This window comes from Stegodyphus dumicola, chromosome 2 (genome assembly GCF_044657685.1).
Source record: "Stegodyphus dumicola isolate Sdum_Otavi_A_Nest chromosome 2, ASM4465768v1".
NCBI lineage: Eukaryota > Metazoa > Arthropoda > Arachnida > Araneae > Eresidae > Stegodyphus > Stegodyphus dumicola.
The window spans coordinates 227,595,125-227,621,516 of NC_140769.1; the positions used below are offsets into that span (position 1 = coordinate 227,595,125).

General features: G+C 32.7%; 1 protein-coding gene across 4 annotated transcripts in view; it reads right to left on the minus strand.

Moving 5' to 3' along the window:
- Positions 1-13,159: 13,159 nt before the first annotated feature.
- LOC118187071 (sec1 family domain-containing protein 2-like) overlaps positions 13,160-26,392 on the minus strand; it is a 77,807-nt gene continuing 64,574 nt past the window's right edge. For all 4 annotated transcript variants that reach the window (XM_085811841.1, XM_035357248.2, XM_035357249.2 and 1 more), the window contains 4 exons: positions 24,732-24,834; positions 24,444-24,599; positions 17,561-17,690; positions 13,160-13,332 (listed from right to left, as the gene is read on the minus strand). In XM_085811841.1, the coding sequence (XP_085667967.1) occupies positions 13,219-13,332; positions 17,561-17,690; positions 24,444-24,599; positions 24,732-24,834 (503 nt within the window). In that variant the 3' untranslated portion in view covers positions 13,160-13,218. The remainder of the gene's footprint in view (positions 13,333-17,560; positions 17,691-24,443; positions 24,600-24,731; positions 24,835-26,392) is intronic.

Genomic DNA, 26,392 nt, shown 5'->3' on the forward strand with positions numbered 1-26,392 from the left:
AATTCTGACGAATCAATGTTTTTGATTCTTCATCAAGTGCTGTCCATCAATCACTCCAAATCCACGAACCCGTAGAACGCAACAATATAATGCTCCAAACACTCTTAAAATTCGTAAGCAATGATGCTACCACATGTTTAATAAAACAGATTAATTCTTTAGCGACTAATACTTCAAAAATGAACGTTTCAATTGTAGAGGATTATGTTGAGCCGTATACAGAGAAATGGGGTTTTTATGACGTTTTGCGGTTAGAGTTACTCTATGGTTTTCATATAGAAGATATATCCTCCATTTCCAACTGAAGTTAGTGTTTCTGGTCTACCTTAAAAAATTTCCTTTTTTATTTTTCTTCTTCCTTAAGCAATTTATTTCTAAGTTGTATAAAATATGTGAACTTTATATCACAAAGAGTGAAAAGTTTTTTTTTTCGCTAATACACATATGATGGCCGATAAACGGAACCCTGAACCATCATTAATATTTATTGCTAACTTCAAAACCCTGAAGCAGAACATCACGTAATACCGTCAAAACAAAATCATAAACATAAATACGAAATTCCCAGCCGCGGTAAGATAGCTTCCCCGGAAAGCGGATTTAGGGTTACCAGAAAATGGCAAGAAGAGGCAGAGTTGCCAGATTTGGCGCGAAATCGCTCATTTGGCGACAAAATTTGCGATATGCTATAGACGGAGCGAGAACATTCTAGAACGAATTGTTACAGGTTTACCCTAAATGTTCTCGATAGCAGGTCAAAAGCTATATAAACCCTGTCTGTATACGGTTTGTTTTGGTTTATTTAATTATGGCAAAGCACACTAGGGCTATCTGCCTAAGGGGAGAGATGCCTTCGTGGAGGACTTTCTAAGGAAACTGGCTCGTATACACAATGCACATGGTGAAAACCACGAAAACGCCCATGCAGCCATCCCGTTCGCGGGATTCGAACCTCGGACCGAACTACCAGTGTTCAGCGACTTTACCGCTCGGCCGCTGGTGGGCCAGTCTGTACACGGAGTAACAGTCTATCTTGAGTTGTATCGTGGAGAGTATCGAGAGTACGTTGAGTTCATTAGTGGTGTCTTGTGCTCCGAGAGCGACCGAACCGAGTCGGGAGCTGTACTTTAGTGCTTTCCCGTAGAGTTGTCTTCACCGTTATAGCCTGAAGACTGTGTTGCCGATTGTTTCAGCGTGTTTATCGTAGTTTTTCAACGTCTATAAACGTGTCTTATAAACTCTCCTATATAATATTAATAAACTGTGTTTCCGTTCTTCATCAAGTGCTGTCGTCAATCACTCCATATCCAGGAGCCCGTTGAAAGCAACGATATATAAGAAGCTTAATAATAATATTGTTTTTAAATTTTATTAATGTTACACATAAATAAACTTTCTAATTTTATTCTTTATTAATTCTTTAATCTTCTTCTTATTTATTTAGCAACTGAGTTTAGAGTAGCCAAGTAAAATGCTTTAGAATAGTTTCTAACTAATAAGTAGTTTTAATACAACAACTTGTGGAAATGATATTAGAGGCATTATTGTTTCAGAGGATTGCCCTATTCTATTACATATCACTGGTATACATCACTTGCAATTTCAGCCGAAGTTTATGTTATTAGTTTTAACAGCTGCTTGTTTGTGACAACTGATTTTTACACAGAGATGAATTTTCCCAAGAAGAACGAAATTTTCATGATTACGCATTACTTTGCAATGCATTTTTAGAAAAACGTTGTCGAAGATTTAAAAAAGACTTTCCTAAATGTTCGTGAATCTAACAAGACAATAATTTTCTCTTTGGCAACTTGATTTCGAGAAACGGAAGCATTGACCATAAAAAATGAAATACTTGCTTTCTGAGATTGGACAAAACGGATGACGCAAAATCACGAAAATGCAGATGCAGCCAGCCCGTTCACCTGGAATCGAACCCAGGCTAGAACTACCAGTGTTCAGCGATTTTACCGCTCGGCTGCAGGCGGGCATCACGTTGCAGAAGGAAGCTGGATCAGAGAAATTCATTCTGCTTGGCATTGGCGGATTTAGACTCGATAAGGCCCTAAACTATTTGAGATATGACCCCCTTTGCAAGTCCAGATATTATATGTCAGTGCCAAATATGACTTTCGGATACCTAGAGGGTTTTGGGGGGCCCTAAGCTATAGCTTGTGTAGCTTATACGTAAATCCTGCACTGTTACTTGGGAAATATTAATCTCCATTTTGCACCAAACAAACTGTCTTTTCAAACTGATAGCATAAACTGCAGCTGAAATTTCAAATGATATATCATTTGTAACAATATAGGAATATCATCCATTGAAATAATTTGCCATTAACATCCATTTTAGAATTTCCACAGTTTTTGAAACTTTTGGACCACCACTTTTGTATCACTGTATATCATTTATTTCACGATGAACTAGTTATCTGTGTTGCGGAGCCAGTTCTGGTAGACGTTTCCGTCTCCTAAAGTATTCATGTAAACTCCAAGCGCGTAGCCAGGGGGGGTCCCCTGGGCGCCCGGGCCCCCTCCCGCTTCATCACTACCTATACTTAAAAAAAAGTACTAATTAGTTTTCAATAGAATTCTTTCTTCAAACTTTTAAACTATTGCTTTCCAGCTTCCCCAAAACATTCATGTGATTAACAATGATTAACAAGAATGAACGGAAAGTCTCTGATTTTCAATTTAGAAGTAAGATCTGGAAAAGTCAACCTTCCTCACCAAACAAACGGCGGGAAAATGCTTCGAAGGTTAGATGACACTTTCAAGTCGTAAAGCTTTTGTTCTTTTACAGTTTTGAATAGCCCTCCGTATCCGGTCCCACTTTCTCTCTAGCTATTAAGCTTATGTCACTAAAGAACCAAAAGCCCTTTCGTTTCGGACCAAAAGAAAATAAGTATTTACAATAAATAAATAAATAAAAATAACATAAAAAATTAATTATTAATATTAAAGGGTATCACAGTTATCCTCGAAAGGGAATGCGAAAGTATGGTTCATTTACATCACATAATTAGAGTCATGGCCTAAAATTTTAAAACGATAGTTATTCATTTTTAAATTCTATAATGTAGAACATCGATTTTTGCAAAGCTCTTAGACCTGCTTTTTTTTTTTTTTTTTTTTTTTCCCCAGTTTTAAAGCTTGTAAGGATTATATTAATTTTATTAACAGTTAAATTTTGAGTTAAACTTCCTTTCCTATCAATTCTTAACTTCAACTTACCACTTCCGGCCAGAACATGTAGTTTTAGAATCACGTCTGAATACATAATGAGGAACAGCGGTATTTAAACGCGAAGTTCTTCGATCTTAGTAAGAGAGATACCAGGTATTCTGGATAGCACGCGTCCGCCGTTTTAGGCTACTCTCTCGTAAGCTGTTATTACGCTCGGCTGTACTTTAGGCCTCTGATAGCTTCGCAGTCTATTAACGTTAAGGGGCCAACTCGGTTAAAATCTTGATAGCTTCGGCTATATCTCTTTAGTTAATATTAGTTTAATTCTTAGTCTCTTAAGTTCAAGCCCATGTGTCGGCTTTATTGTACTACTCCAAGACGGAGTTTTGTTAAACTTTAGTTGGAATAATAACGGATTATTTTACCCTTCTATCTTGTTGTTTTCTGTCACACGAAATCAAGCAGTTCTTAAGGTTCTTCACTTCCAACAGCAACTTAGAATTACACAATGAGGATTCCTACAAGCTAGACGTGTCGACGAATGGAACCGAGGCATTTTACTAAATTGCGGGAATCACTATACGAGGTCCAATCAGCCATTAGGAATAAACTATGAGGGATCCGGTCAATTTGTTCATGAGAAAGTGAAAAATAACGGATCTATATTTTTCCTGCAAATTTCGCTATGTGTTGTGTTACCAGAAATAATGTTTTAACTTGTATTGAGTTAATGCACATCACTTAATATGGGACGCCATGAAAAAAGAAAGCATAAATTAGAAAAAAGTGCAAAAAAATTGGGTTTCTTTTCTCCAAACACTTGTACATTTTCTACCGGAAGCATTTCTGTTGTGGAAAATATTATATAATATCCCCCCATTTGAAAATCCTGACTATTATATTTTAATAAATTTTTAATTATTGTGTATTTAAATGTATTTATCGAAACTGAAAATTTTGATAAGTGCTAAAATTTTTCAATTTTTAATTACCTGCCACGAATCATTCTAAAGCAAATCTATCGATATAATGCTCATTGTGATTCTGGGTTTAATTATTATAAAACTATTTAGCAATACCTTTACTTGACCATCTCAATTTTCAAGCTTAGAAAAGACTGCATCATCCCTGTTTTGCATACAGCCATCAGTTTGCGCTGATCGTGTAAATGAAATTGCGGTAAATGAGTTAAAGATTGCAAAGTCATTAGAAAGTTTTTTTTTTTTTTTTAAATGCAGGAGTCATGAGAAAAAGGAGCAATGTCCTCGCCGGGTTTCGAACCACGGACCTCTCGTATTCGCGTCGAGCGTGCTGAATACTACACCGCGAAGGCTTGCTAATAAGGCGGGAGAAATACCAAATATACTCATCCTTTTAAAGGGCGATTGGGTCCCCAAAACTAACAATTTAAAAGGAGGGGTCCTCAGTCGCCACTATAGAGACATTAGGTATATTTTTAAAGCAGGAGAGATAAAAAATGAGCTATGTCCTCGCCGGGATTCGAATCACTGTCCTCTTGAATACGCTCCGAGCGTGCTGACTAATTACACCACTGACCATTACACCACGAAGGCATGCTAAGAAGACGGGAGAAATGCCTTAGAAGGTGATTTACCCTCTCCGAAACTTCTAAAAGAAGAGAAGAAACATTCGCAACGGCATTTTATGTCTATTCCCAGAGCAAAGCTCCCAGGCACACCCGTTTTGGTTTTAAAAGCTTCGAATAAAATCTTTTTACCAAATACTAATGTGCTTTTGCACATAGCAGCTACACTGCTGATTATATCTTGAGAATGTTAACGTTCCGTAAGTGCTTTGAAAAGGTTAGAAAATTATAATAGAGGTACTATGACGGAAGAGCGCAGAAATTCTTTAGTATTATTAAGGAACATTAATTATACCAAAGGAATATCAATTGACAAAATTATTGATACACGTATTTGCCAGTTTACAGCCACGAAAAGTGGAATTCGGGAATATTTTAAATGCCAAACCAAAATGAAAGGCCAGAAAAATGTTTGCCTTCTCTTTCTTTTTTTTAAAATTTTTATTTGCAATTTAATTTCAAATTTGGAATAAATGAGGTATTTATAACTTTTATATATTTAATTCAATATCTTTATTATATACAACAGAAATATGGATTTTATATATTTATTTATCTTTATAGTTTATTATGTAACCAAAATAAAATGAATTTCATAATTCTTTTAATATTTTAATAATAATGTTTAATTAATTTAAAAACAGAAATATTGAGTTACGCATTTAATATGATTGTAAGGTAATAATTATAAATACGACAATTAAATGCAATATATCCATAATTATGTTACATAATTTTATTAATAAGATTCATAATATAATTATTATTTATATTAAGATAACTGCCATTAACACAATATATTCGTCACGTAATAATTCCTATATACTTGAAGATGCTGTAATAGGTAGAACAGTATAGCCATAGGAGTCGTAACGGAACCCCCCTCCCCCCCGCAATTTGAGCTGGCTGCGCCCATGAACATTTTCGTGGAACTACTAGTATAAATACCAGGGCGCGAAAGTTTCGGGAATTTTACATTCTCACTCACTACAGTAAAATTACAATTATATTCGTAGTATAAACTACCATGTTTTAATATCCTATTAAGAAAAATCCAATTTGACAACAGTGAAGATAAATGAGAGATCTCATGCATCGTTGATTGGCAATAAACTCTACTTATCGCAAACTACAAATAATAAACATCTGAAAAAAGTTTTTCTTCGATGTGCTCAATAAAATCTTGTCATTTGAAATTCAAGGTGAGACAGGCGTACTATCATCTTCAAGTAAATATTTGGAAAATGAAAGGAGGGGATTCTATTTCCCAAAATTCAATGCCGGTTTTTTGTGGCGCCATCGACAAATCTTCGTCAGCGAATGTGTCAGACTACGGGGCAGCAGTACTTAGCTAAAACAACAAACGCATCATTTGGTTCTCTCTTTCCTCCCCCTTCGAATCGCGCTGACTCACAGGCCGAATCCAGAACAAGAGGAACTTCCATCAGCAGACGACAGACTACCGTCATTTGTTGAGCTCGCATGGAACGCAGAGATTGCGAATTCCAAAGCGAACAATCGGGCGTTACTAATTTTTTATTTCACTTCGCTTCATATGCTGCTTTATTAGGATTCAAAGATTAGAAATCTAGCACAAATTCACCAGTACTATACAGCCTTGAAGGGACTGTGTACATGAATTTCAAAATGTAAATGTAAAAGGCAAAGGACGTGTCTTGAATTTCCTCAAATGACATGCTGCTTAGCATTAAATATTTAAAAATTATTTGCATATTAACTTTGTTGAATATTGCATAGGAGCACATAAAATAATATACTGCACATAATAAAAGTTTAAAATTATCCAGTTCTGAGCATTGGAAAAATTTTAATATTAGTTAAGATTGTAAATTTTATTACTTTTATTATAACAACCTTTTAAAGCTTTACAAGTATTTTCATTTGTACTCCAAAAAAAAATTTTTTTTTTTTTTTTTCCTCTACACCGCTCAAGTGTGGAAAGCTCTAAACTTATTTTAATATAAAGGCGAGATTTATGGTGTCTTGATGGTAGCAGCACAGTGAAGTTACTAAATTCATCCTTAACCTAGGCATTTATTCTATCATTATCTAACAACTGAAAAGACCAAAATCAAACAAATTTTTTTGCTTATATAGTACGAATGTGTCTTCCGCTCCTATTTTTATATTTAATTCACATATTTATTAAAGAAGAGCGATGTATCGTTTTTATTTTATTAAGTTATCATTTTAATACTTTTCTAAGAAGATTAAATACCTGTTGAATCACCGTACTTGCCAGCGTATAAGAGGCACTGCTAATTGCTATAAGCGGCACCCCCTTTTTTATACACATTTTTGAAGGTTAACACTTTATTACTGATCATTATAATGAATTTATAGTATTTTAAATATAAATATAAATACAGAGTTAATACTTTTCTGCAAATACCCAATCTATCTTGGAAAGAATACCTTTTAATCTTCTTCGTCAAAACCCAGACACTCATCTTCAGAGCTAAAAGATGAGTAATTTGAAATCTCTTCTAAATCAGCATCTGGGTCCTCTGTACCACCCAGTGCATTACTAATGCCACACTTTTTAAATGATTTAACCACTGTCTCTGCGTTCACAGCATCCCATGAATGTTTCACCCATTCACAAACTTGCGAAATGCCCGGCCTCTTCCTGATGGTGTAACCTCAAAATTTGAAGATTGCATCCTGCTGTTCCGCTTCTCCTTCATAAATCTCTTAAATAGTTTATTAATGCAACATCTAAATGTAATTACAGCTAACTGATATTTCAATTCTTTGAGTTTGTTTTTAACATCTTCTATTACTGTAATATTCCCACACCCCGCAAGGAAACAAGAAAAGAACCGCATAACTCCGAATAGAGGAAATTTCAAGAAATGAATGTAATCAAAAACTGAGTATCGACGTATAAGATGCACCCTGTTTTTCAGGCTTAATTTCAAAGTAAAAATGTTAGTCTTATACGCCGGCAAATACGGCACGTCCTTTAGAACCAACCATCTTAGTTTCATCCTCAGACATGTTTCAAATTTTTAGAACGACAATTAATTCTCTTTATAGAATACACTGACATATAAGACTTTGAAAGAAATTCAGATACACGGATTAGCCAGCCTTAAATTTAATATAATATAATAATAACTATACAGTACAATAATAACTGCACTCAGAGCCGGATTTAGACTTGACAAGGCCCTAAGCTATTTGAGATATGTGGCCCTTTATAAGTCTGTTATACTATATTTTAATTTTTTAGGGGGACCCCCCCAGGAAAATGGGGCCCCTAAGATATAGCTTGTGTAGCTTATATGTAAATCCTGCACTGACTGCACTAAATTCATTGATAAGTAATGACATATTATTTCTGGGTAGTTGTAAATCGATAGCATGCAGTTAACCCCCAAATCTCATTCTGTGGGATGGAAGAAAGTCTTCTTCGACTGATGCTGTAATTTGACAGCAAGCACTATCTTCTTAAAGTGGGGTATGTGCAAGAAAGTAAGAGGACATCACAACCTGCAATTAATTTCGTTTTAAATTTCTGATACTAATATCGATGATTTAGAGCATACTAAATGCAGTTATTAGGTTTTACTATACGAATGAGTTAAAAAGCAATACTTTTTTTTTTTCCAATTTTAAATTTATAGGCATACGCTGCGACAACATCTCTGGTAATAAAACATAAATAGTATTACCTTACTAAAAGGGAAGAATGGCCAAAATTAGTGACTAAAATGCTCAAGCTACAAAATTTAATAGATTACCTCGGGTTTTATTTCTGGGACTGAACTGTTTAGCTATATGAGGTTTTCGTCATTAACAAAAACAAGGTTAATTTTCCTTGAAGTATATTCCTTAAAGACATCTCCTCCCACAGGCTTAAATCAAAGAAGCAGAATCTGATTTAGTACAAAGAAAATAGAATTTTTTATGAAGCATTTGAAACATAAAATTTGAATACTTAGATTTTAAAAAGTATAGAGGATACCCTAATGTTATAGAAGATTAAAAGAAAAATATATGTGAATATTACAACCTAATACTACATAAATAATAAGATACTAACATATTCTTCGGAAGACCGTGAAAATACTGTGAAGCAGGACGATCTAGCGCCAGTTACAGATAAACATGACGTTATAATACACTCATACTCCAAACTGTTTTATTAACAAAATTTGCTTTTATTAACGAAGATGTAAATTAGCTATTATTACTGGATTTTTTTGGATGAGCTTTGGAGAGGGGAGCAGTTTGAAAGCTGTAGGATCATATTTGTGACTGAACTCAGATTCATTTTCGGCCGAGATAATTAACATCTGTTGAATGGGAACAATCACCTGCGGAAAGTTTACCTTCATTACGTTCTAAACAGAGCTTCCGTTTAGACCCAACAAAGAGAAATAGACTGAAGTTTTTCACGAAGCCCAAACGCGAAGCGGGTCGAATACTTCTGTGGCAGTGATTATTCAGTGGATAATGCAGAAGTTTGGTTCAGTTTGGTTTATGGCAACGCACACAAGAGCTATTTGCATAAAGGGTGGGATGCCTTCGTGGAGGACTTCCTAAGGAAAAGACTTGTATCCGCTTTACACATGAGGAAAACCACAAAAATTCTCATGCAGCCAACACCTTAATTTAAATTCGAACGTAGGCAGAGCTACTAGTGCAGGATTACACAAAGAAATTGATGAATGTTTTATTGTAAGAGTTGCAGAATATGGCCCAGAATTCCACAGGAACGACTGGTGCAACTTTGGTGGGATTTCAACCAACTTTCGTGGTTCAATGGTAGCCAACTTTCACGGTCGATGGGATAATACATTAAGTACCAGTCAGTAATATTTATAATTTCAATTAATTTTTAACTTTGCTTATTCCTTAATTAGTTGTGTGGAGCTTTTTGCAATACAAATGCTCAAATTTTTCTAGTCGACATTTTCATCTTTTTCGGATTAATATTTAAATCATCACAAATCTAATTTAAATAAAATATCCAGATTTTATGCTTGTAATCATACACATAATTTTCTTTCAAAATGGAGTTCCAAATAATAAATAGTTAATAGAAACAGACATTTCCAAAACAGAGTTCCAAAATAGTCCCACAAATATAAATAATATTCAAAACCCAACAGATCCTATTCAACTATTTCTGCAGTTTTTTTATAACAAAAAAAAAAAAAAAAAAAAAAAAATTCCTTAAATCTAATGAAATTATTAAATACAAGTACAATGACTGTAGTTCATTAGCTATTTCTGCTTATATTTTATCAGGCTTAGGTAAATAACAAAACTCCTAGAAAAACTGATTTTAATCCAACCAGACAGAAAATAAAATGCCTATATGATACAGGTTCCCTTCATGTCTGAGCAGTGCTAAAAGGAAAAAAGTAACTGTATATAATCCTTAATGGAAGTGAGACTGATGTGACTGCAGTTGTGGTTCTTGCTGTCATGGTATGGTGTTATGTGGCACTGAAATGCTGATTTGGTTGTAGCAGTCAAAGACATAAATTATAACCAGAGTCCACTAGAGTGTGAGATTCCAGTACTGGCCAGTATTCATTTTGTAGCAATGCATCAAATCACAGAAGTGCCTGCCAACAAACATAATAGTATAAGGCCAAGTGGACAGAGATATGATGTCAGAGAGCCAATTACCACCTGTTATCTCATCTTGTTTTCCCCATGATTATAGATTGGCATACATGTGCTCATTTCTCTTGTTAAGTCATATGGAAAAATTCATTAAAATTTTGATGTTATTCAGTTATACCAAATGTTCTTCATGAGTGCAATACTGATAAGTATCTATCACTCTCAACACCAACACATGCCTATACTATAAGAATAAAAATATAAAATGTTTTGAAGCAATATCAATAATAATTTTGTGGTTTCTTTTAGCATAAATAGTTTTTGAAATCACTAAATTTAATTACATAATTAAATGCAAAGTTCTTTATGAAAACTGCACTGAATTAAAAATGAACAATAAAAAAACAAAAATGAAAATGTAGCGGCGTTAAAAAAAAAAATGCACCATAGTAAAATTTGTTTATTCAGTGAAGAGTTTATACCTGTAAAATTACAATAGTAAAAGAAATTTAGTGAAAAGGATTAGGTGAATAAATAATTTCCTGAAAATAGATATCACATAAGTTACATATTAAGTGATAATAATTATTAATTATTAAAGTGAATAATTTTATTTATTAAAAGTGTTTAGTTTTATGGAAAATTTCATTTAGTGTAATTAACTTTTATTAAATCAACTCTTTTTTTGCAATATAAAAGAATTTTAATGAAAGTTTTCTATTATACAAGACTATGAATTAAAGCACTTACCAATGAAAACTGATCATAATTATATAATATATATTATATGGTTATATATGTTATCATAAAGTTCTTTCAGTAGATACAGTCAAAAGTCGTTAATTCGGACACCCATAATCCAGAATGATCTATAATCCAGACCTCAAAGCTACAAACTTTCTGCGCATGCGTCTGTACGTATGACCTTTACGGCTGCGAATATGTGTGTGCGCATGCGCATGCGCATAATACGTTTACGCATGCGCGTTTAATGTATAACAGACGGTATAAGCTAAGCTAAAATTATCTAATTCAATTAATGTTGCAGATTGCGTTATTCCTTAATCTTCGAATTGGATCTGGCTTATTATTTTTTGCAGACTGTTAGAGCAATTTTATAAAAGTAAGCTTGAACTTTCGATTATGTCAAATAGAATTTCCCATATATATTTACTATTATGTAAAGGATCTACAAAGCGAAAGTATGTTTCGAAATCCGAAATCTGTTTATCAATTTCACGCTGCTCTGCGGTGGGAGGGGGGACGCCACGGCGCGCAATGAATTGGAAGTTGTTCTATCAGCACTATCCTTATCTTCAGGGCAGATGGTTTTATTTTATTTGGCTTATAATTCCTTACTAAATGTAGTATTTCATCTCTATGTACTCTGTCTTTGATATGATTTAAATCAAGTTCCTCGTCATCATAATTCGCTTCCAATAGTGAAGAATGTGACACAGAGATTATTGAAAACGAAAAAATTTCGATTGACAAATTAGTCTGTATTCTCGACACAGCAATTATAGGACTTGAACAGTGGAACTTTGTGACTGAGAAAGAAATCATGTCTATTTAATAGAATTAAAGAGAAAGTATTATAACATGAAACGAAGAAACTTAAACAATTTAAATTGAAAGAAATGTTTAATAAAGTAAACAAATAAATATTACGCTTCTTTTTTGTAAATTTTGATACCCTTTAGATCATAATTGTTCTTTATTACATAAATTATGGTTTCATATTTTTAATTTTATAATTTTTGCATGCCATCTTACCAGATTTAAGCTGATGATCTATAATCCGGAAAAATCGATAATCCGGAATCGCTGAAGTTCCAACGAGTCCGGATTAACGACTTTTGACTGTACTAAGTATTAATGTTGTATATTGTAAATTAATTTAACTTACAGAACTGTGTGATCTGTTTAGCTGTGCTGATCATTTTATGTTTTATTAGTTTTGGAGAAGTTTTACAACTATGTTCACGGTATCTTTCTTTTTACACTTTTTTTTTTTTTTTTTTTTTTTGCAAATTAAAATGATTGATATAAAAGAATACAAATAGAATAAAACTACTTCCTTTTTTATAGAAAATTACAGATGAAATTCTTTTGTAATGACCAAGGAAGCATTTTCAAGAATAAATATTTTTTACAGCACAATTAAAGACCAACAATCAACCACTCAGTAAAAATCCTGGAACATTTCATGAGCAAGGGGTGGGAAAAATACTGAAAGAGGTCACTATGACTGGCCTTGAAAACCAAACTAATGATTTTAATGATTTGATGGAACTACAGACATGCAGTTCATTTCTGCAGTATATACAATATTTTTGATTTTATCTCTTAGCTATCCACTAGACTTGTAGTGTTAAACACTACATAATTGTAGTGTTAAATACTACATACTTGTAGTGTTAAAGTCTAAATGACACTGTAAGTCTGGATAGCAACTAAATCAAATATTTTTTAAAAGTATTTCCAGTAATATATAAGGTATCAGTACTTTTGAAGGAATTTTAAATTTTATATTAATAAATATATTTTATAAATAATTCTAAAAGTCTGTGTACATTTTTCATATTTCAAAGAGAAATATTTAGAAAAATAAATGCATTTTTATTTTCCATTGAAATATTTTAAGTTTTCTTATATATTTATAAACATATATTAAAGAGCTAATCCATTTCAAACTTTCAGAAAATAATTAAAGGGTAAACACAACATTAATATAACACTGGTATTCAAATTGAAGCCTTTTAACAACTAGAAAAATAATTTTATTTACAAGATGACCTTGTACATTTCTTTTTGTATTATTTAGGGAAATCATTATTTTCATAACAATCTGCTGAAAGCTCTTTTACAATCAAGCCCAAATCTCGAAGTACATCTGGAGGTGTTAGGACATTTGTACAACCCACTATGACCTAAAATATTCAAAAATTGCAAATTTTGAAATTGAAAGAAAACAAAGTAATATTATACATTGTTATGAGTACACTTTTATTAATAATTCATCAATAAAATTACAAATAATACATGAAAAAATATCATAATGAATGTGAGCATATTCCTGAGTTCTATGTTCCAATGCCAATAAAGAGTTACAATTAAAAGTATTACAACATTTGCTGCAGAGACAACTTTTCTGACTTAATATAACTTTGTTCTGTATATCATGACTGATCATAGCATGAGCAGAAGTTCTATTATTCCTTGGCATTTCTTTTATCAAGAACATAGTTACCAAATTATCTAATATTTTAAGATAAAAGCCTTTTGTAGCAGATAATTCAATGAAAGCTTTTACTACCGATTCTGATATATGACAAAAGTGAAGAAGATGAATTTTACATATTCATCAGACAGAGATCAACTAATCCACCCTTGTTTCTTTAAAATTAGAAACATTCATAAAAGGTCTGTTTAATGTCTCTTGAACATTGAATGCAATGTAATCTGACCAATTGGATAGGCCACAGCAGACAAGACATACCTTCAGTAAGTTCTGCAGCCTGATGTCATCTCAATATATGTTCATCACAATTTTTCCAAAATGTAGACCCGGTACAGAGACCCACATTTTAGAAAATTTATTGTTAATCTAGAGAAAATTAGAGTGGAAGCCCTAATATTACAAAAGTTCAGAGGCTCATGAATCTGTTAAGATGGCCCTGTGTAAATCATTATTCTGATGAAATGCACAGTATTCACTGCTCTTTCTAATAAGAAATTAAATTATTATGTATGAATGCACTCTAAATTGTCTTAGAAGTATAGAAATATTTATAGCTAGATACAAATATTTCAATTGGCTTCTTCTATAAGGCATACACAGATTTGTGGCAAAAAGAGTGAGTACAGATTCATCAGTTTATATGACAGCTCTCCATTCTTCTTAGCTACTCTTAGCTTAGTAGTCCACTGTTATTACATTTATTCAAATGAATACAAAAAACTATCTTGATAAAAGTAACAAAAGAAATGCATAAGATTATTTGACTGTTATATCCAGATTTTTCCAGTTTCCAGTCCAGATGTATATGGTTCCTAACAAATAGTGTTGAAAAAATTTACACTACTATTTAGCAACAACCTACTTGTTTTCCTAAAACTATCTTGATAAAAGTAACAAAAGAAATGCATAAGATTATTTGACTGTTATATCCAGATTTTTCCAGTTTCCAGTCCAGATGTATATGGTTCCTAACAAATAGTGTTGAAAAAAATTTACACTACTATTTAGCAACAACCTACTTGTTTTCCTTGACGTAACACAATAATGTTTCTCTGTTTTTCTCTTACAAGAACAATTTCAATCTACTGCCATATTTAATTGATGATATTTTGGGTGGAGGGGTGGATTATTCATGCTGATACACTGACTACCAATAAGTATTTGGACACCTATGCAAATGACGATATCTGCGGTTCTAAGGTACATCCCGGACTCCGCCAGTATATATCGTGTAGGAAACAGAATCGGCTTTAGTCGCATGCAAGATGCCTCGCAGTTCGGAGCTCTCTGATTTCGATAAAGGTATAATTATTGGGTATCACAAATGTGGCCGATGCTTAAGAGACATATCTAGCAATCTGAAGTATGCAAAATCAACAGTGGCCTATGTGATTAAGAAGTGGAAGGTGAGCAGTGATTGTCGGCATGTTCTCCGAGTCGGCAGACCAATGAAACTGGGAGATAGAGACCGACGAGTGCTGTCCAAAGAAATTCGGAAGAACTGCACCCAACCAATGGCCCTCATCCACGAGGAGTTTCAACAGGCATCCGGGAGTATTGTTTCAATGAATACCATCCATAAGGCAGCACATCTGCTTGGTTTTCATGGTCGTGCTGCTGCCCATAAGCCTTTGATCAAAAAGTCCAACCGCGCTGCTCGGTTAATGTGGTGCAAAGCACATCGAAATTGGACCGTAGATCAGTGGAAATGAGTTCTTTGGAGTGACGAATCAAGGTTCACCCTTTACCGTTCGGATGGCAGGGTCCGGGTCTGGCGTCTACCTCGAGAACGTCTCCTGCTAGAATGCATTGTGCCAACAGTCAAGTTCGGCGGAGGTGGAATTATGGTCTGGGGATGTTTCTCCTGGTATGGGCTGAGACCCTTGGTGCCCATTCATGGTAAGCTCAACTCCGATGCCTACTGCACTATTTTGGATGACAATGCGCTTCCTACGTTGTGGCAGTTTTACGGGTTGGACCCCTGTTACTTTCAGGACGGCAATGCCAGTTGTCATATTTCGACGTTAACCAAGGCTTGGTATGGTGCCAATGGAGTTCATCGAATGGACTGGCCTGCCCAGAGTCCAGACCTGAACCCTATCAAGAACCTCTGGGACGAGTTGCATTGCCAAATTCAGGGGTGCACTACGCGGGCAAAATCGGTGAAGGAACTTCTATGTCTTCTCCAAGCCGAGTGGAAGAAAATACCACTAGCTGTCATAGAAAGACTTGTGGATAGTATGCCCCGGAGGGTCCACGCTATAATTACCTCTCGTGGAGGCTCTACCAACTATTGATTTTGAATAAAGTTAGTTTTTCTTTTCTATCACAGGTGTCCAAATACTTATTGGTAGTCAGTGTATAACCTTCAATACTGTTGATGGACTAGAACATGTAGTTTGAGCTGTTCTGACCCTGAATGCACCAGCCAGCCTCACATTAAAAATGATTTCTATTCAAACTAACTGATGTTTTCTATTGGCTTAATTCTTAAGGGCACTACTACAAGACAGCAGAATCTCCATTTTATCTTTACACACACATAATTTACAATGTTAGGTTATATTTACCCATCAGTTGCACTTTTTTATCAATATATCACAGAGACTGAATTGCAACTGCTATTAACATAATCTGATGATTAGGTATTTCTCATTTTTTGTCTTTTACATGTATAAACACACACAAGGTAAGCCTAGGAGTTATTGATAATTAAAAAAAAGAGTTTACCATAACATTACAACTTCTGAATAAAAACTCATGGTTTCCAAAATTATCACAATATTACTAAAAAGCTTTGAATATATAATACAGTTCTCTGAGACAGTGTGTGAAAGTAACCATACACTGTCTCAGAGAACTGTATTCTGTGTATGGAACTGTGTATGGAACAGTGTATGGAAGTAACCAAGTACAGTGGAAGTAACTATACACTGTCTAAGAGAACTAGTACTGTCACCTGCAAAGTAGGTGTCGGTACTACTTAACTATGACTTTCTGTTGTTTTAGGTTCTTATGCATTCACATATTTACATATACTTGTTATTAGAGTACAATGAGTTGACAGCCAACCTGTATTGAATCCAACTTCTTACATTCAAAACTTCCATTAATTCATATAACAGCAATGTATGGTTCCCTTGCATACCATATGTGTCTATTATGTGAAAACTTCGTTTAACAAGAATTTCATATAAGCAAGACTTAGTTGTTACAGTTGAGTAGAATGATATGATTCCTGCTTTCTACAACTGATTAAGTAAAGATAACTATGATATTAAAAATACTGTGTAGATATCAACATTCATGACACATAATCTGGAACTGAAAATAAAACATTGCCCATTTTGAATATTAGTTTCTCCTAAGGAGATAATTTTCTTCTCATTGAGATTCCCCAATTTAGTTTCAAATCTGAAATTAGACCCTAGATTATGAAGCCAACTGTACACCAACTAATTTTCAATCTCATTGACCAGTCTGGGAAATTTTGAAACTGACAGTTTCTAAAAGCATTTAAACCTTGATTAAAAATGACTGGCAGATACCATGTATTATATTAAGATGAAAAACTTCATTATTCAAATACCCTAATATTTTTGTAAAGGAATCTCTCAATAAAACGTAACTAACTTTTAAAACTCTGCAGATTCAGTCTTGTAATATATTTTACAGCATTTTTTTACACTTACATTCTATATATAGTTACCTGCTGAATGAATTATAATCATTTTTATTATTGATTATGTGTCCTTAATTTAAATTAATTGATGGCTGAATTAATCACATTAAATGAGGCTTCACTCAAATTTCTTTTGCAAGCTTATGCTTATCAAACTTAAAACTTACCATGTACATGCATATAAATCAAGATTTCAAACATATACAGAATCATCATTTCATAAAAGAACACATACTTCTGTTCCTTTCTGATGAGCAGCTATTTCTTGAACTGCTTTTATTTCTGCAGGAGTGATGCCACCAAGAATAATAAGAAAAATTACAGGATTGTCTCGAGGCTGAGGCTTTGCCACATTCATAAATAAGCTGTAAGAAAAACATATCATCCTTTTTTGTGCATCCTTTCTGGTAATATATTATGTAATTTTGTTAGTTCAAGAATTTAAATTTATTCCTTTTACACTTTATTTAGCACAATAAAAGCAATAAAAAGCATGTCCATATATCATAAGTAAAGATAACTATTATATTAAGTAAAGATAAAAGTCCATATCAGGAAAAGCATGTCCATATATCATCCATTCTCATTTAATAACATTAAAAAATATAAAGCCTGATTTAAACATTATGCTGCCATAAAATAACATAACTTCTCAGTATCGTAATTCCTACAATTTTAACTAATATTTCATACATGTTACATACCAGAAAATTTCCTAAAGCTTAAATTTTGCAATGATAATTATGAGGGCTAAATAACAGAACTCAAACTTAATTTTAGGGAAAAAGAAATAAGTACAGCAAAATATATATGAATGTAAGATATAAAAATATAAAGAAAAATTATTAAAAAATTAAATTTAATTGGAAGAAATTACTAACTTAATTGACAATTTAAATTTCTGATTTCAGTATAAGTACACTCCCTTCACAGCATCTGCACTGATGTTACTAATTTCCTGTAGAGATCCGCATTGCTGTGAGCTTTTATTCAGTCATCATTCAGAACTTAAACAAAGGAACCAAGCTTATAAATAACTCAGCTATTTGATGCACACTCTCATCTTCCACTCTTCTATCACTTAGCTGAAAGATGTTCGATGCTTTGCAGTATCTTCCATTATTCTAAAATGTAACTCTGTATACAAAATTGGGGGCACTCGAGGGCTATTTGTCTAAGTAGAGGAATGCCTTTGTGAAGGACTTTCTAAGGGATTGTATACATGCTACACATGGCAAAAAACATGAAAATGCTCATGTAGCCAGCCCATTTGTTAGAATTTGAACCCCAGACCAAGCTACTAGCATTCTACTACTTTACAGCTTGGCTGCTGATGGGCAGTGAAACATAGATGATATATTCTGATTCTAGTGCTAGTATGAGGAAATGATGGTCTTCTTTTTCAGTTCTTTGAGAACACTTTGAATCAGTGTTTTTAATTACGACCATGTCATCATTTCTTCAGGGTTGCCACTCAAACAGGAGAATGAAATTCCCTGACTTTTTCAGGTGCGTTTCAAGAAAATTCGTCTATCCGCGTAATGTACGTTGGCTACGCTAAGAGATAAATTATGGTATTACTTGTATTGTGTAGCAAATTCACTTAATTATTCAATAAATCCCAGAGGACATTTATTCTTAATTATTCTTGGTATACTTTGTTTGATAATTTTGTTTACTTTTCCACTTAAGAAACTTAATAAAATTTAAGATATATACATTGGATAACAAATGTATGTTTTATTTAAAAATTACTCATGATCATCACCAGTTCAACACGAGGCTAATCCGGTCCTTATAAATCACAACGCAATGCTAAATAGTTAGGTTAGATTTTAGGTAAATTTAATTTGTGTGAGGTATGTTCTTAAAAAGCACCTTAACACTTGAAAACACAAATATAATTATAATAGTTGTTGTTTTCTCCATTGAAGATTGAGATTAGAATCTTCCCAATCTGGAATAAAATAAGGCTTTTTTAGCAGACATTCTGCAGGTAAACGAAAGAAAGAAATCTATTTTAAGAAATTGAGGTATTTTATATTTAGTTCGCAGCATACATAAGAAAAAAAATATGTGCATTAAATTTCGTGATGGTATGTCATCATACTGCTAGAATTAATTTCAAGATTATGCCAGAGAAAATTTCCTGAAATTTAGAAATATTATTTACTAATAATTAATAAATTTAGAGGGAAGAAGCATCATTAAATTATACGAATAACATAAAAATAAAGATAATTACTTAAAAATTGAATTAGAATAATCAACGATATTTTAGCGAATATAGTTATATTACATGGTTAGCCTAGATGACAGATTACTATTTTTTATTTTAGTGCAAAATGGCAAGGTATTTATTAAAAAGAAAAGTTTAAAAAGATTTTGCGGTAAAATTCTAGTATACGGTAAGGCTTTGGCACGATTTTGAAAATTGTCGCCAAGACCAAAATGACCCGTTTACTGCGCATCATCATGTCGCCAAATCCATACATGGAGATTATTTTAACCAAAAAACGTCTATGCAAAGAATCTCTAATTCTTTGGTCTATGTAAAGAAGAAAATTTTCCATACAAGTAAAATGCTATTACGCGGCTAGAATGCGGAGGGAAAATTTGCCAAGGGATTTGGCGACGGAACCTGGCGGCCAGAATTTCCCTCTCCGCGATGTGTACCGGAAATTGAGAAACGTGTTAAGAAGAAACGTTCTTTGACAAAAAGAAAGCTACGAAAATCCGTTTTTAAATTATTGCGAAAAATCCAAGAAGAAACGTTTTATCAAAGGACGTTTCTTCTTGGATCTTTCGCAATAATTTTAAAAACGGATTTTCATAGTTCCCCCCCCTGAAAATTACTAACCTATGAATTAATTTACTTGCGCCAAAAAATATTTTCTTTTAATTTAGAGTTTAACTACTTGCGCTAAGACTAAACTTCACGGTTGCGGTGCCGTGCGCTACAATATAGCAAGTTGTAAAGTGTCTCATTTACGCCGCTCCGCATCTCGAGTGCAATCTAGAGCTGTAACTCGAGAAATAAACAATATCGTTCTTAGGCGACGTGTGCACCATGTTATTTTCATTTTTGCGATAAATGCTTATCGACGTGGTGTTCACGTCGCTCGCAGTTTGAAACAAAAACATCTCGACGTGCGTGGCACGTCTTTTTAGCGCAAGTGATTAAAGAAATTTTAAAGGATATTCATTTAATGAACTCTTGATAACGTGACCTTCGAACTTCGACACCGGTTTCCAGCTTTGGCGGCAGATATATCACGCATGCACAACTGTTTCCCTCTATGATGGAACGGAACCAAGTCTGTTGCAGAGAGTTTTTCCTTCTTTACAATACATATTCTTTGATTCTAACCTCCATGGTACCGTATACTAAGATTAAACCCATTTTGTTCTATACGAGAACAGGTACTTTCTTTAGTTCATACACTGCACATGCGATTCTCGAGAATACTGGAAACCAAAAGTTGCGGGAAACTTGCTTTGCCTTTCTAAAAGGCAATCAAATTAGAGCTGCGAAAATTGGCTCTATGCCAGCAGACACTTACGTGATAGGCAATTCGCCAAAAAAGTTATCTCTTCCGACGTCGGCGCAAAAATCGCTTTTTTTGGCGGAATCATTGTATGAACTTCCCTGACTTTTCCAGATTTTGACAAAAATACTTAAATTTCCTGACTTTTCCCTGAATTTTTTGGTCAATTTTCGAATTCCCTGACTTTTCCCGGTTCTCACGGTTTTCCAGGTAGCGTGGCAACCCTGTGTCTTTTATCACGAGATTTTTCTCTTCTTATTTTGTTTTTGCCAATGATATGAGAATTGTCTGAATCAATTATCACATACATAGTTACATAATATTTGCAATATGCACAATATTTAGAATTACACTATGCAGTTACATAATAGTTGATAATTATAGTTAATGTTTAAAAGGGTTGTAGGAAAAAGTACAAAATGCTGTTATTTTTACATAAAATTGTGTGAGCTTTTTGCACAATCAATAAATAATTTGAAATTATAGACTTCTAAACTTTTCTGTGTTTCTCACGATTCAAAATTCACATTAGGACTTATATCATTTCAATAATAGTGAGTTTAGTAACGATAAAAAATTGAGAAAATTTAACAATTTTTCAAAACTGCGATGCACAAACGAAAGATATAATTTTATTTGAAACTTTTGCTTTTTTCCATTTTGCTTAGTTAGGCAATAGGCAACTTTTCAGGGGGTATAATGATAGAAAAATTTAAAAAACAAATGTTTTTAGGCCCCTCGCCAGTCAGTCTATATATATACCAAGGTGGCCAAACTTCAGTACAGTAGGAACTGCATGTTAGGATTCGGGAAATTTCAAGAGCCACAACTAGATTTTCTGTGTCACAATTTCTTATTTACATCATGTTAAAAGAAATATTTGATGTAAATTAGCAAGAATTCACCTTTTTTTCCTTGTGTTATTCATGTGCTAACATTTACTTCTGTATAATGCACTGAACATTCTTTTTCAGATAGAAAAATATTTTACTTCTGACTTCTTTCCCCGTTTATAATTGTTGAATGGTTTTAGCAGGAGTATACTGCAATCAAAAGAAGTTTATGTTAGATTATTTGAATGTAAGAAAGCACACAAAGATAATCTTCCTAAGGGAATGGATATTTTTTGGAGTACTTTCTAAGGTGAACTTGCTTGTATATTGGGAAAACCACAGAAATCTACCATACAGTCATCCTGTTCACCTGGTATTGAAACCAAGTCAAATTCTTATTTAGCAGTCACTTGGCCGCTGGTGGGATTCAAAAGAAGGAATTGTAACAGTTTTTGCAAACACAACAGCTACAAAAACTTTTCGTGCGAGCGTGGAAATAAATTTACAAAAATTACTAATTTACAAAAATAGATCCAGTTTCTTTTTAATTCAAAGGCATGTATCTAGAAAGGAAAAAAAAAATAAGTGAAATGTGACAAGCCATGGGCTAAAGAGAAACTGCTGTTCAATAAAATGTTGCTTGAACTTAGCAATGCCCATGATGGCTGTCTGTTGAAGAAAATGGATGCTTTTTTCAATAACTTAATAAAGGAAACTGGCTTATATACATGCTCTTCGAGAAAGGAATACTGCTTTAAAAATAAGCTGTTACTTTTTTCAGGACTCCACGTAAAAATAATAATTTATAATAATAATTTCTTAGATGTTTCTAAAAGCTAATGCCATGATATATAAATATTACATAGCAAACATGATTAAAGTTGTCTACCAATTGAACTATGCAGCTATGGCTGCTGAATTTTGAGATTTTAGTTGAAATCTGAGGTGTTGCTCAAATTTTTTTATGATACATGAACCTCAATATTCAAGAATTTATTATATATTTCATTAACTAAATTTCATTTGCATTTTTATAAATAAACATAAGTGCACTTTTGAAATGTATTCATATACTTATTTTACTATTAAATGAAAGCCTTTTGTTTTCCTCGTCTTGTTACTTCATTTGAAGGATTTGAGAGATCTCCTATTTTAAAAAAATCGGAAAATATTTCAGGATTCAAATTCAAAGAAATTCATGATTCAACCTATCTTTGTTTTTTTTTTTTTTTTTTTTTTTTTTTTTTCTACTATAAATTCAGAAATATATCTATTTATAATATTGCTCTGCATAATATGAGATACATAATTGTAATGCCAATGCATGTAGCTTCATTTAAAAAGTATTTCAGAAGACAGTAACACTGCAAACTGAATGATGCAATCGTAATATAATCCTCCCCTCCATATCGACTTCATCATGAAAATGCCAATTAAGATAATAAAAACAAAGTTTCATGCGCTAAGTGGAACTGAACAACCAGATAGATTTTATGATCAACTATGCAAAGGAATATTTCCACTAATATTCCAGCCAATGTTTTTTACAGATAGTATATTTCAGATTGACAGCAAAATTAAGCTTTTACTAACGATGGACATTTTGGACATGGAAGTGTTGAGATATGGAGCAACAAGAATCAGCATAAACTTACTCAGTATCTTTAATATTTGTTCTTTGGTGTGTTAGTTAATGTAATATGGAAGATTTAATATAAAATGTTGTACATGTCCATACTATAAGTCGCATGTGATGTTATTCTCCACTTCAGAGTGCATGAAAGAATTATAAACTAATGATTCTTTAAAACTTCTTAGTGGACTAAACAGAAGAAGTGCAATACAACTAAATACTATGAATTTTACATATTAGATGAAGAATTAAGAATTTTGCTGGTTTACATACTGAATATAATTTTTTATCTTTTGTAGTTTGCATATGTTATGCTATATCTTTCAGCATAAGCCTGTTTGATGTTGGGACAATTGCAGATTTAAAGGCATCATTGCAAATTCTCCAATAATTTTTGTTACATATGTTAGACATCTTTAAAGGAAATCATATATACTCTTGATAACCCTAAGAGTGGAACAAGTTGTATGCAATTGTAAACTGAAGCTGAAAGAATGAAACAAGTTATATGCAATTGTAAACTGCAGCTGAAGGAATGAAACAAAAGCAAATGCCCAGCTGAAGTCAGCATTTTGAAATGAAGAGAATTTGAAACATAGTCTGCAGGCATCAGGGAAAGTAAGCCTGTAGGTGTCATGGAATAACAACTAAGATGAAACTATGTGAATAATGAAATTCTTCTTATGTTAAGAATTTTTATGTTCTGAATCATATACAACATTTGTATTACTAAATTCGTTTTTCCCAATTCTTCCTCATTTCAAATTAGAGTACACCTGATTATTTCCAAAAATGAGATCAGCTTGGCTGTATGCACTCAAAGAGAGAAATCTTTGTGACTAGGATTAGAACGGAGCTCATTTACAAAACTTACAATGCACCCCCATAATGGAAGCTAGACTTGTTAATAAGTACTTCAAAGTTGTTCTTCCAGTTAAAAGTTTCATTCAGAAGCACTGGACTAATCATAAAATAGATAGGTAAAACAGGAAAAGTTCTAAATAAATCATAAAATATCCGAACTCTGAAATTTACTCTTCACTCATAGCTTTTAAAAAGAACACATAACATTGAAGAAATTGCATTAATTTTATTCCAATTTACCTAAATCCTGTTTTGAGGTAGTCTTTCAGGCCAGCTGAATGAAATTCAACATCTGGCAAATCAGGAATTGCAGTATTGAAGATATCATTCAACAATTGCTTTAAAAGGGGACAATATGAAGCAGGGTATGCAGGATTGGTAGATTTAAAGACATGTCTGCAAGAGGAAAATTGCATATCATGAAAATGCAAGAATGAAAAAAGAATTAAAAAGAAATATTAAACAGTTATTTACACATTAATATATCAGCATAAAAAATAGTTGTAAAGCAATAAGTAATATACTTACGTATACTTCTTCAAACCTTTGCGCATGGTCCCTAATCTTTTGAGAACATCAAAAAATATTCTGACAGCATTGACTATGTTATCATCTTCCAATTCTCCATCCACTAAAAATGCATCAAATAAAAAACTAGCTAAAAGTTTTTTATGTACTCAAAGAAAATTCTGAATCAATAAAATTAATTAAAACACCCTACATTAAAACAATGTAATTACACTTATTTTTTTAATTAGTTTCAATTTAAAATTAATTTTCAATGAAGTGGGAGAGGAGCATGCCAATGTTTAATTTAAAATCAGGCAGCAAAGCAATCTTAGACAGAAATTATGAATGAAAACTCTAATGATTTCGAGGGTAATTAGATACAGATCTCCCTTTTTTTATATGCAAAATGAGAGAAGTAACAACCATTTTTACACCAAAACCAATGGGAGGTACAAAGCAAATACAAACAGTTTTATCTATTGTAGAAAATAGGAATTAAAACATAAAAAGTATAATCCTGAAAGTGTACAGAAAGATTGGTAATAAATGGATGCTAAAGAAAAAAAAAAAAATTTTTTTTTTTTTTTTTTTTTTTTTTTTTTTTTGTGCACATGAAATGCTTCAAGGACATCCAATTTGCTAGCACACCCTTTAATGAGACTTTGCAAATTAGAATACCCTCTGTTCTCCCCTCTCTCAAAGCTATTGCTCTCTTCTGTTACAGTTTGATGCAATATATCTTACTACTGTACTAATTTAGTAAGAAAAATATAATGAAACAAAGACTAATTATTACAACATTAATGTATCATAATTATTTTGAATAGCAGTTTTTCTTAAAAAAAAAAAAAAAAAAAAAAAAAAGAGTGAATTAATGAATTTATTGACTATTAATAAGATCTAGGCCTATACTCAAATTCTAAGCATTCTTGAAATAATATTATACCACACTAAAATACTAAATGTGTAATTATTTTAAACTGAATATATAATTTCATATGAATTAAATTTAAAGCAAAAATTAAGACTTGATCTCGAAAGGTTCAATATACTAGTTATCTCATCAACATGTGCAGGAAAAAAAAAAATTAACCCCGTTTTTTTTTCAATTACTGACTAATAGTCATTGGATACATTTTAATTTCTTAAAGAAATTGTATTGCTTCAGAAGTGAAAGTTGTTAATTTTTTGAATATGTTTTTTCTCTAAATAGGCATTAAGCAGCATTGAATTTTCAGCATTTTATTGTTTTTAGCAATGTGATAACTTATGCTGTAGGATGCTTCACATTTTTTATTATCTGTGTTATATCTTAATTGATAAAATTTGATATTATTTACCTTTAGAATATTTAGTAAAAATTTATTAATTGTTTAATTGACCACTGTTTGGAATTTTGTTACTATAGTTGGCCTATCTTTTACCAGACTGAAAAGAAAACAAAACTGTAAAGAAAGACAAGCACATAACTTATTTGATGATTTTCTCAATATTAAAAATATTATTGGCTGCAATATTTTTATACACCCAACAATAAAAAAATTGCTGACTGAAATATTTTATTTAACTTTCTTTGAAAAATTGGAAAAGTGGAAAAGTGGGATACGGTGCATCAGCACCGTATCTTAGATTTTTACGAGGTACGGCAAAAACTTAAAACTGCCACCCTCACAGAGAAA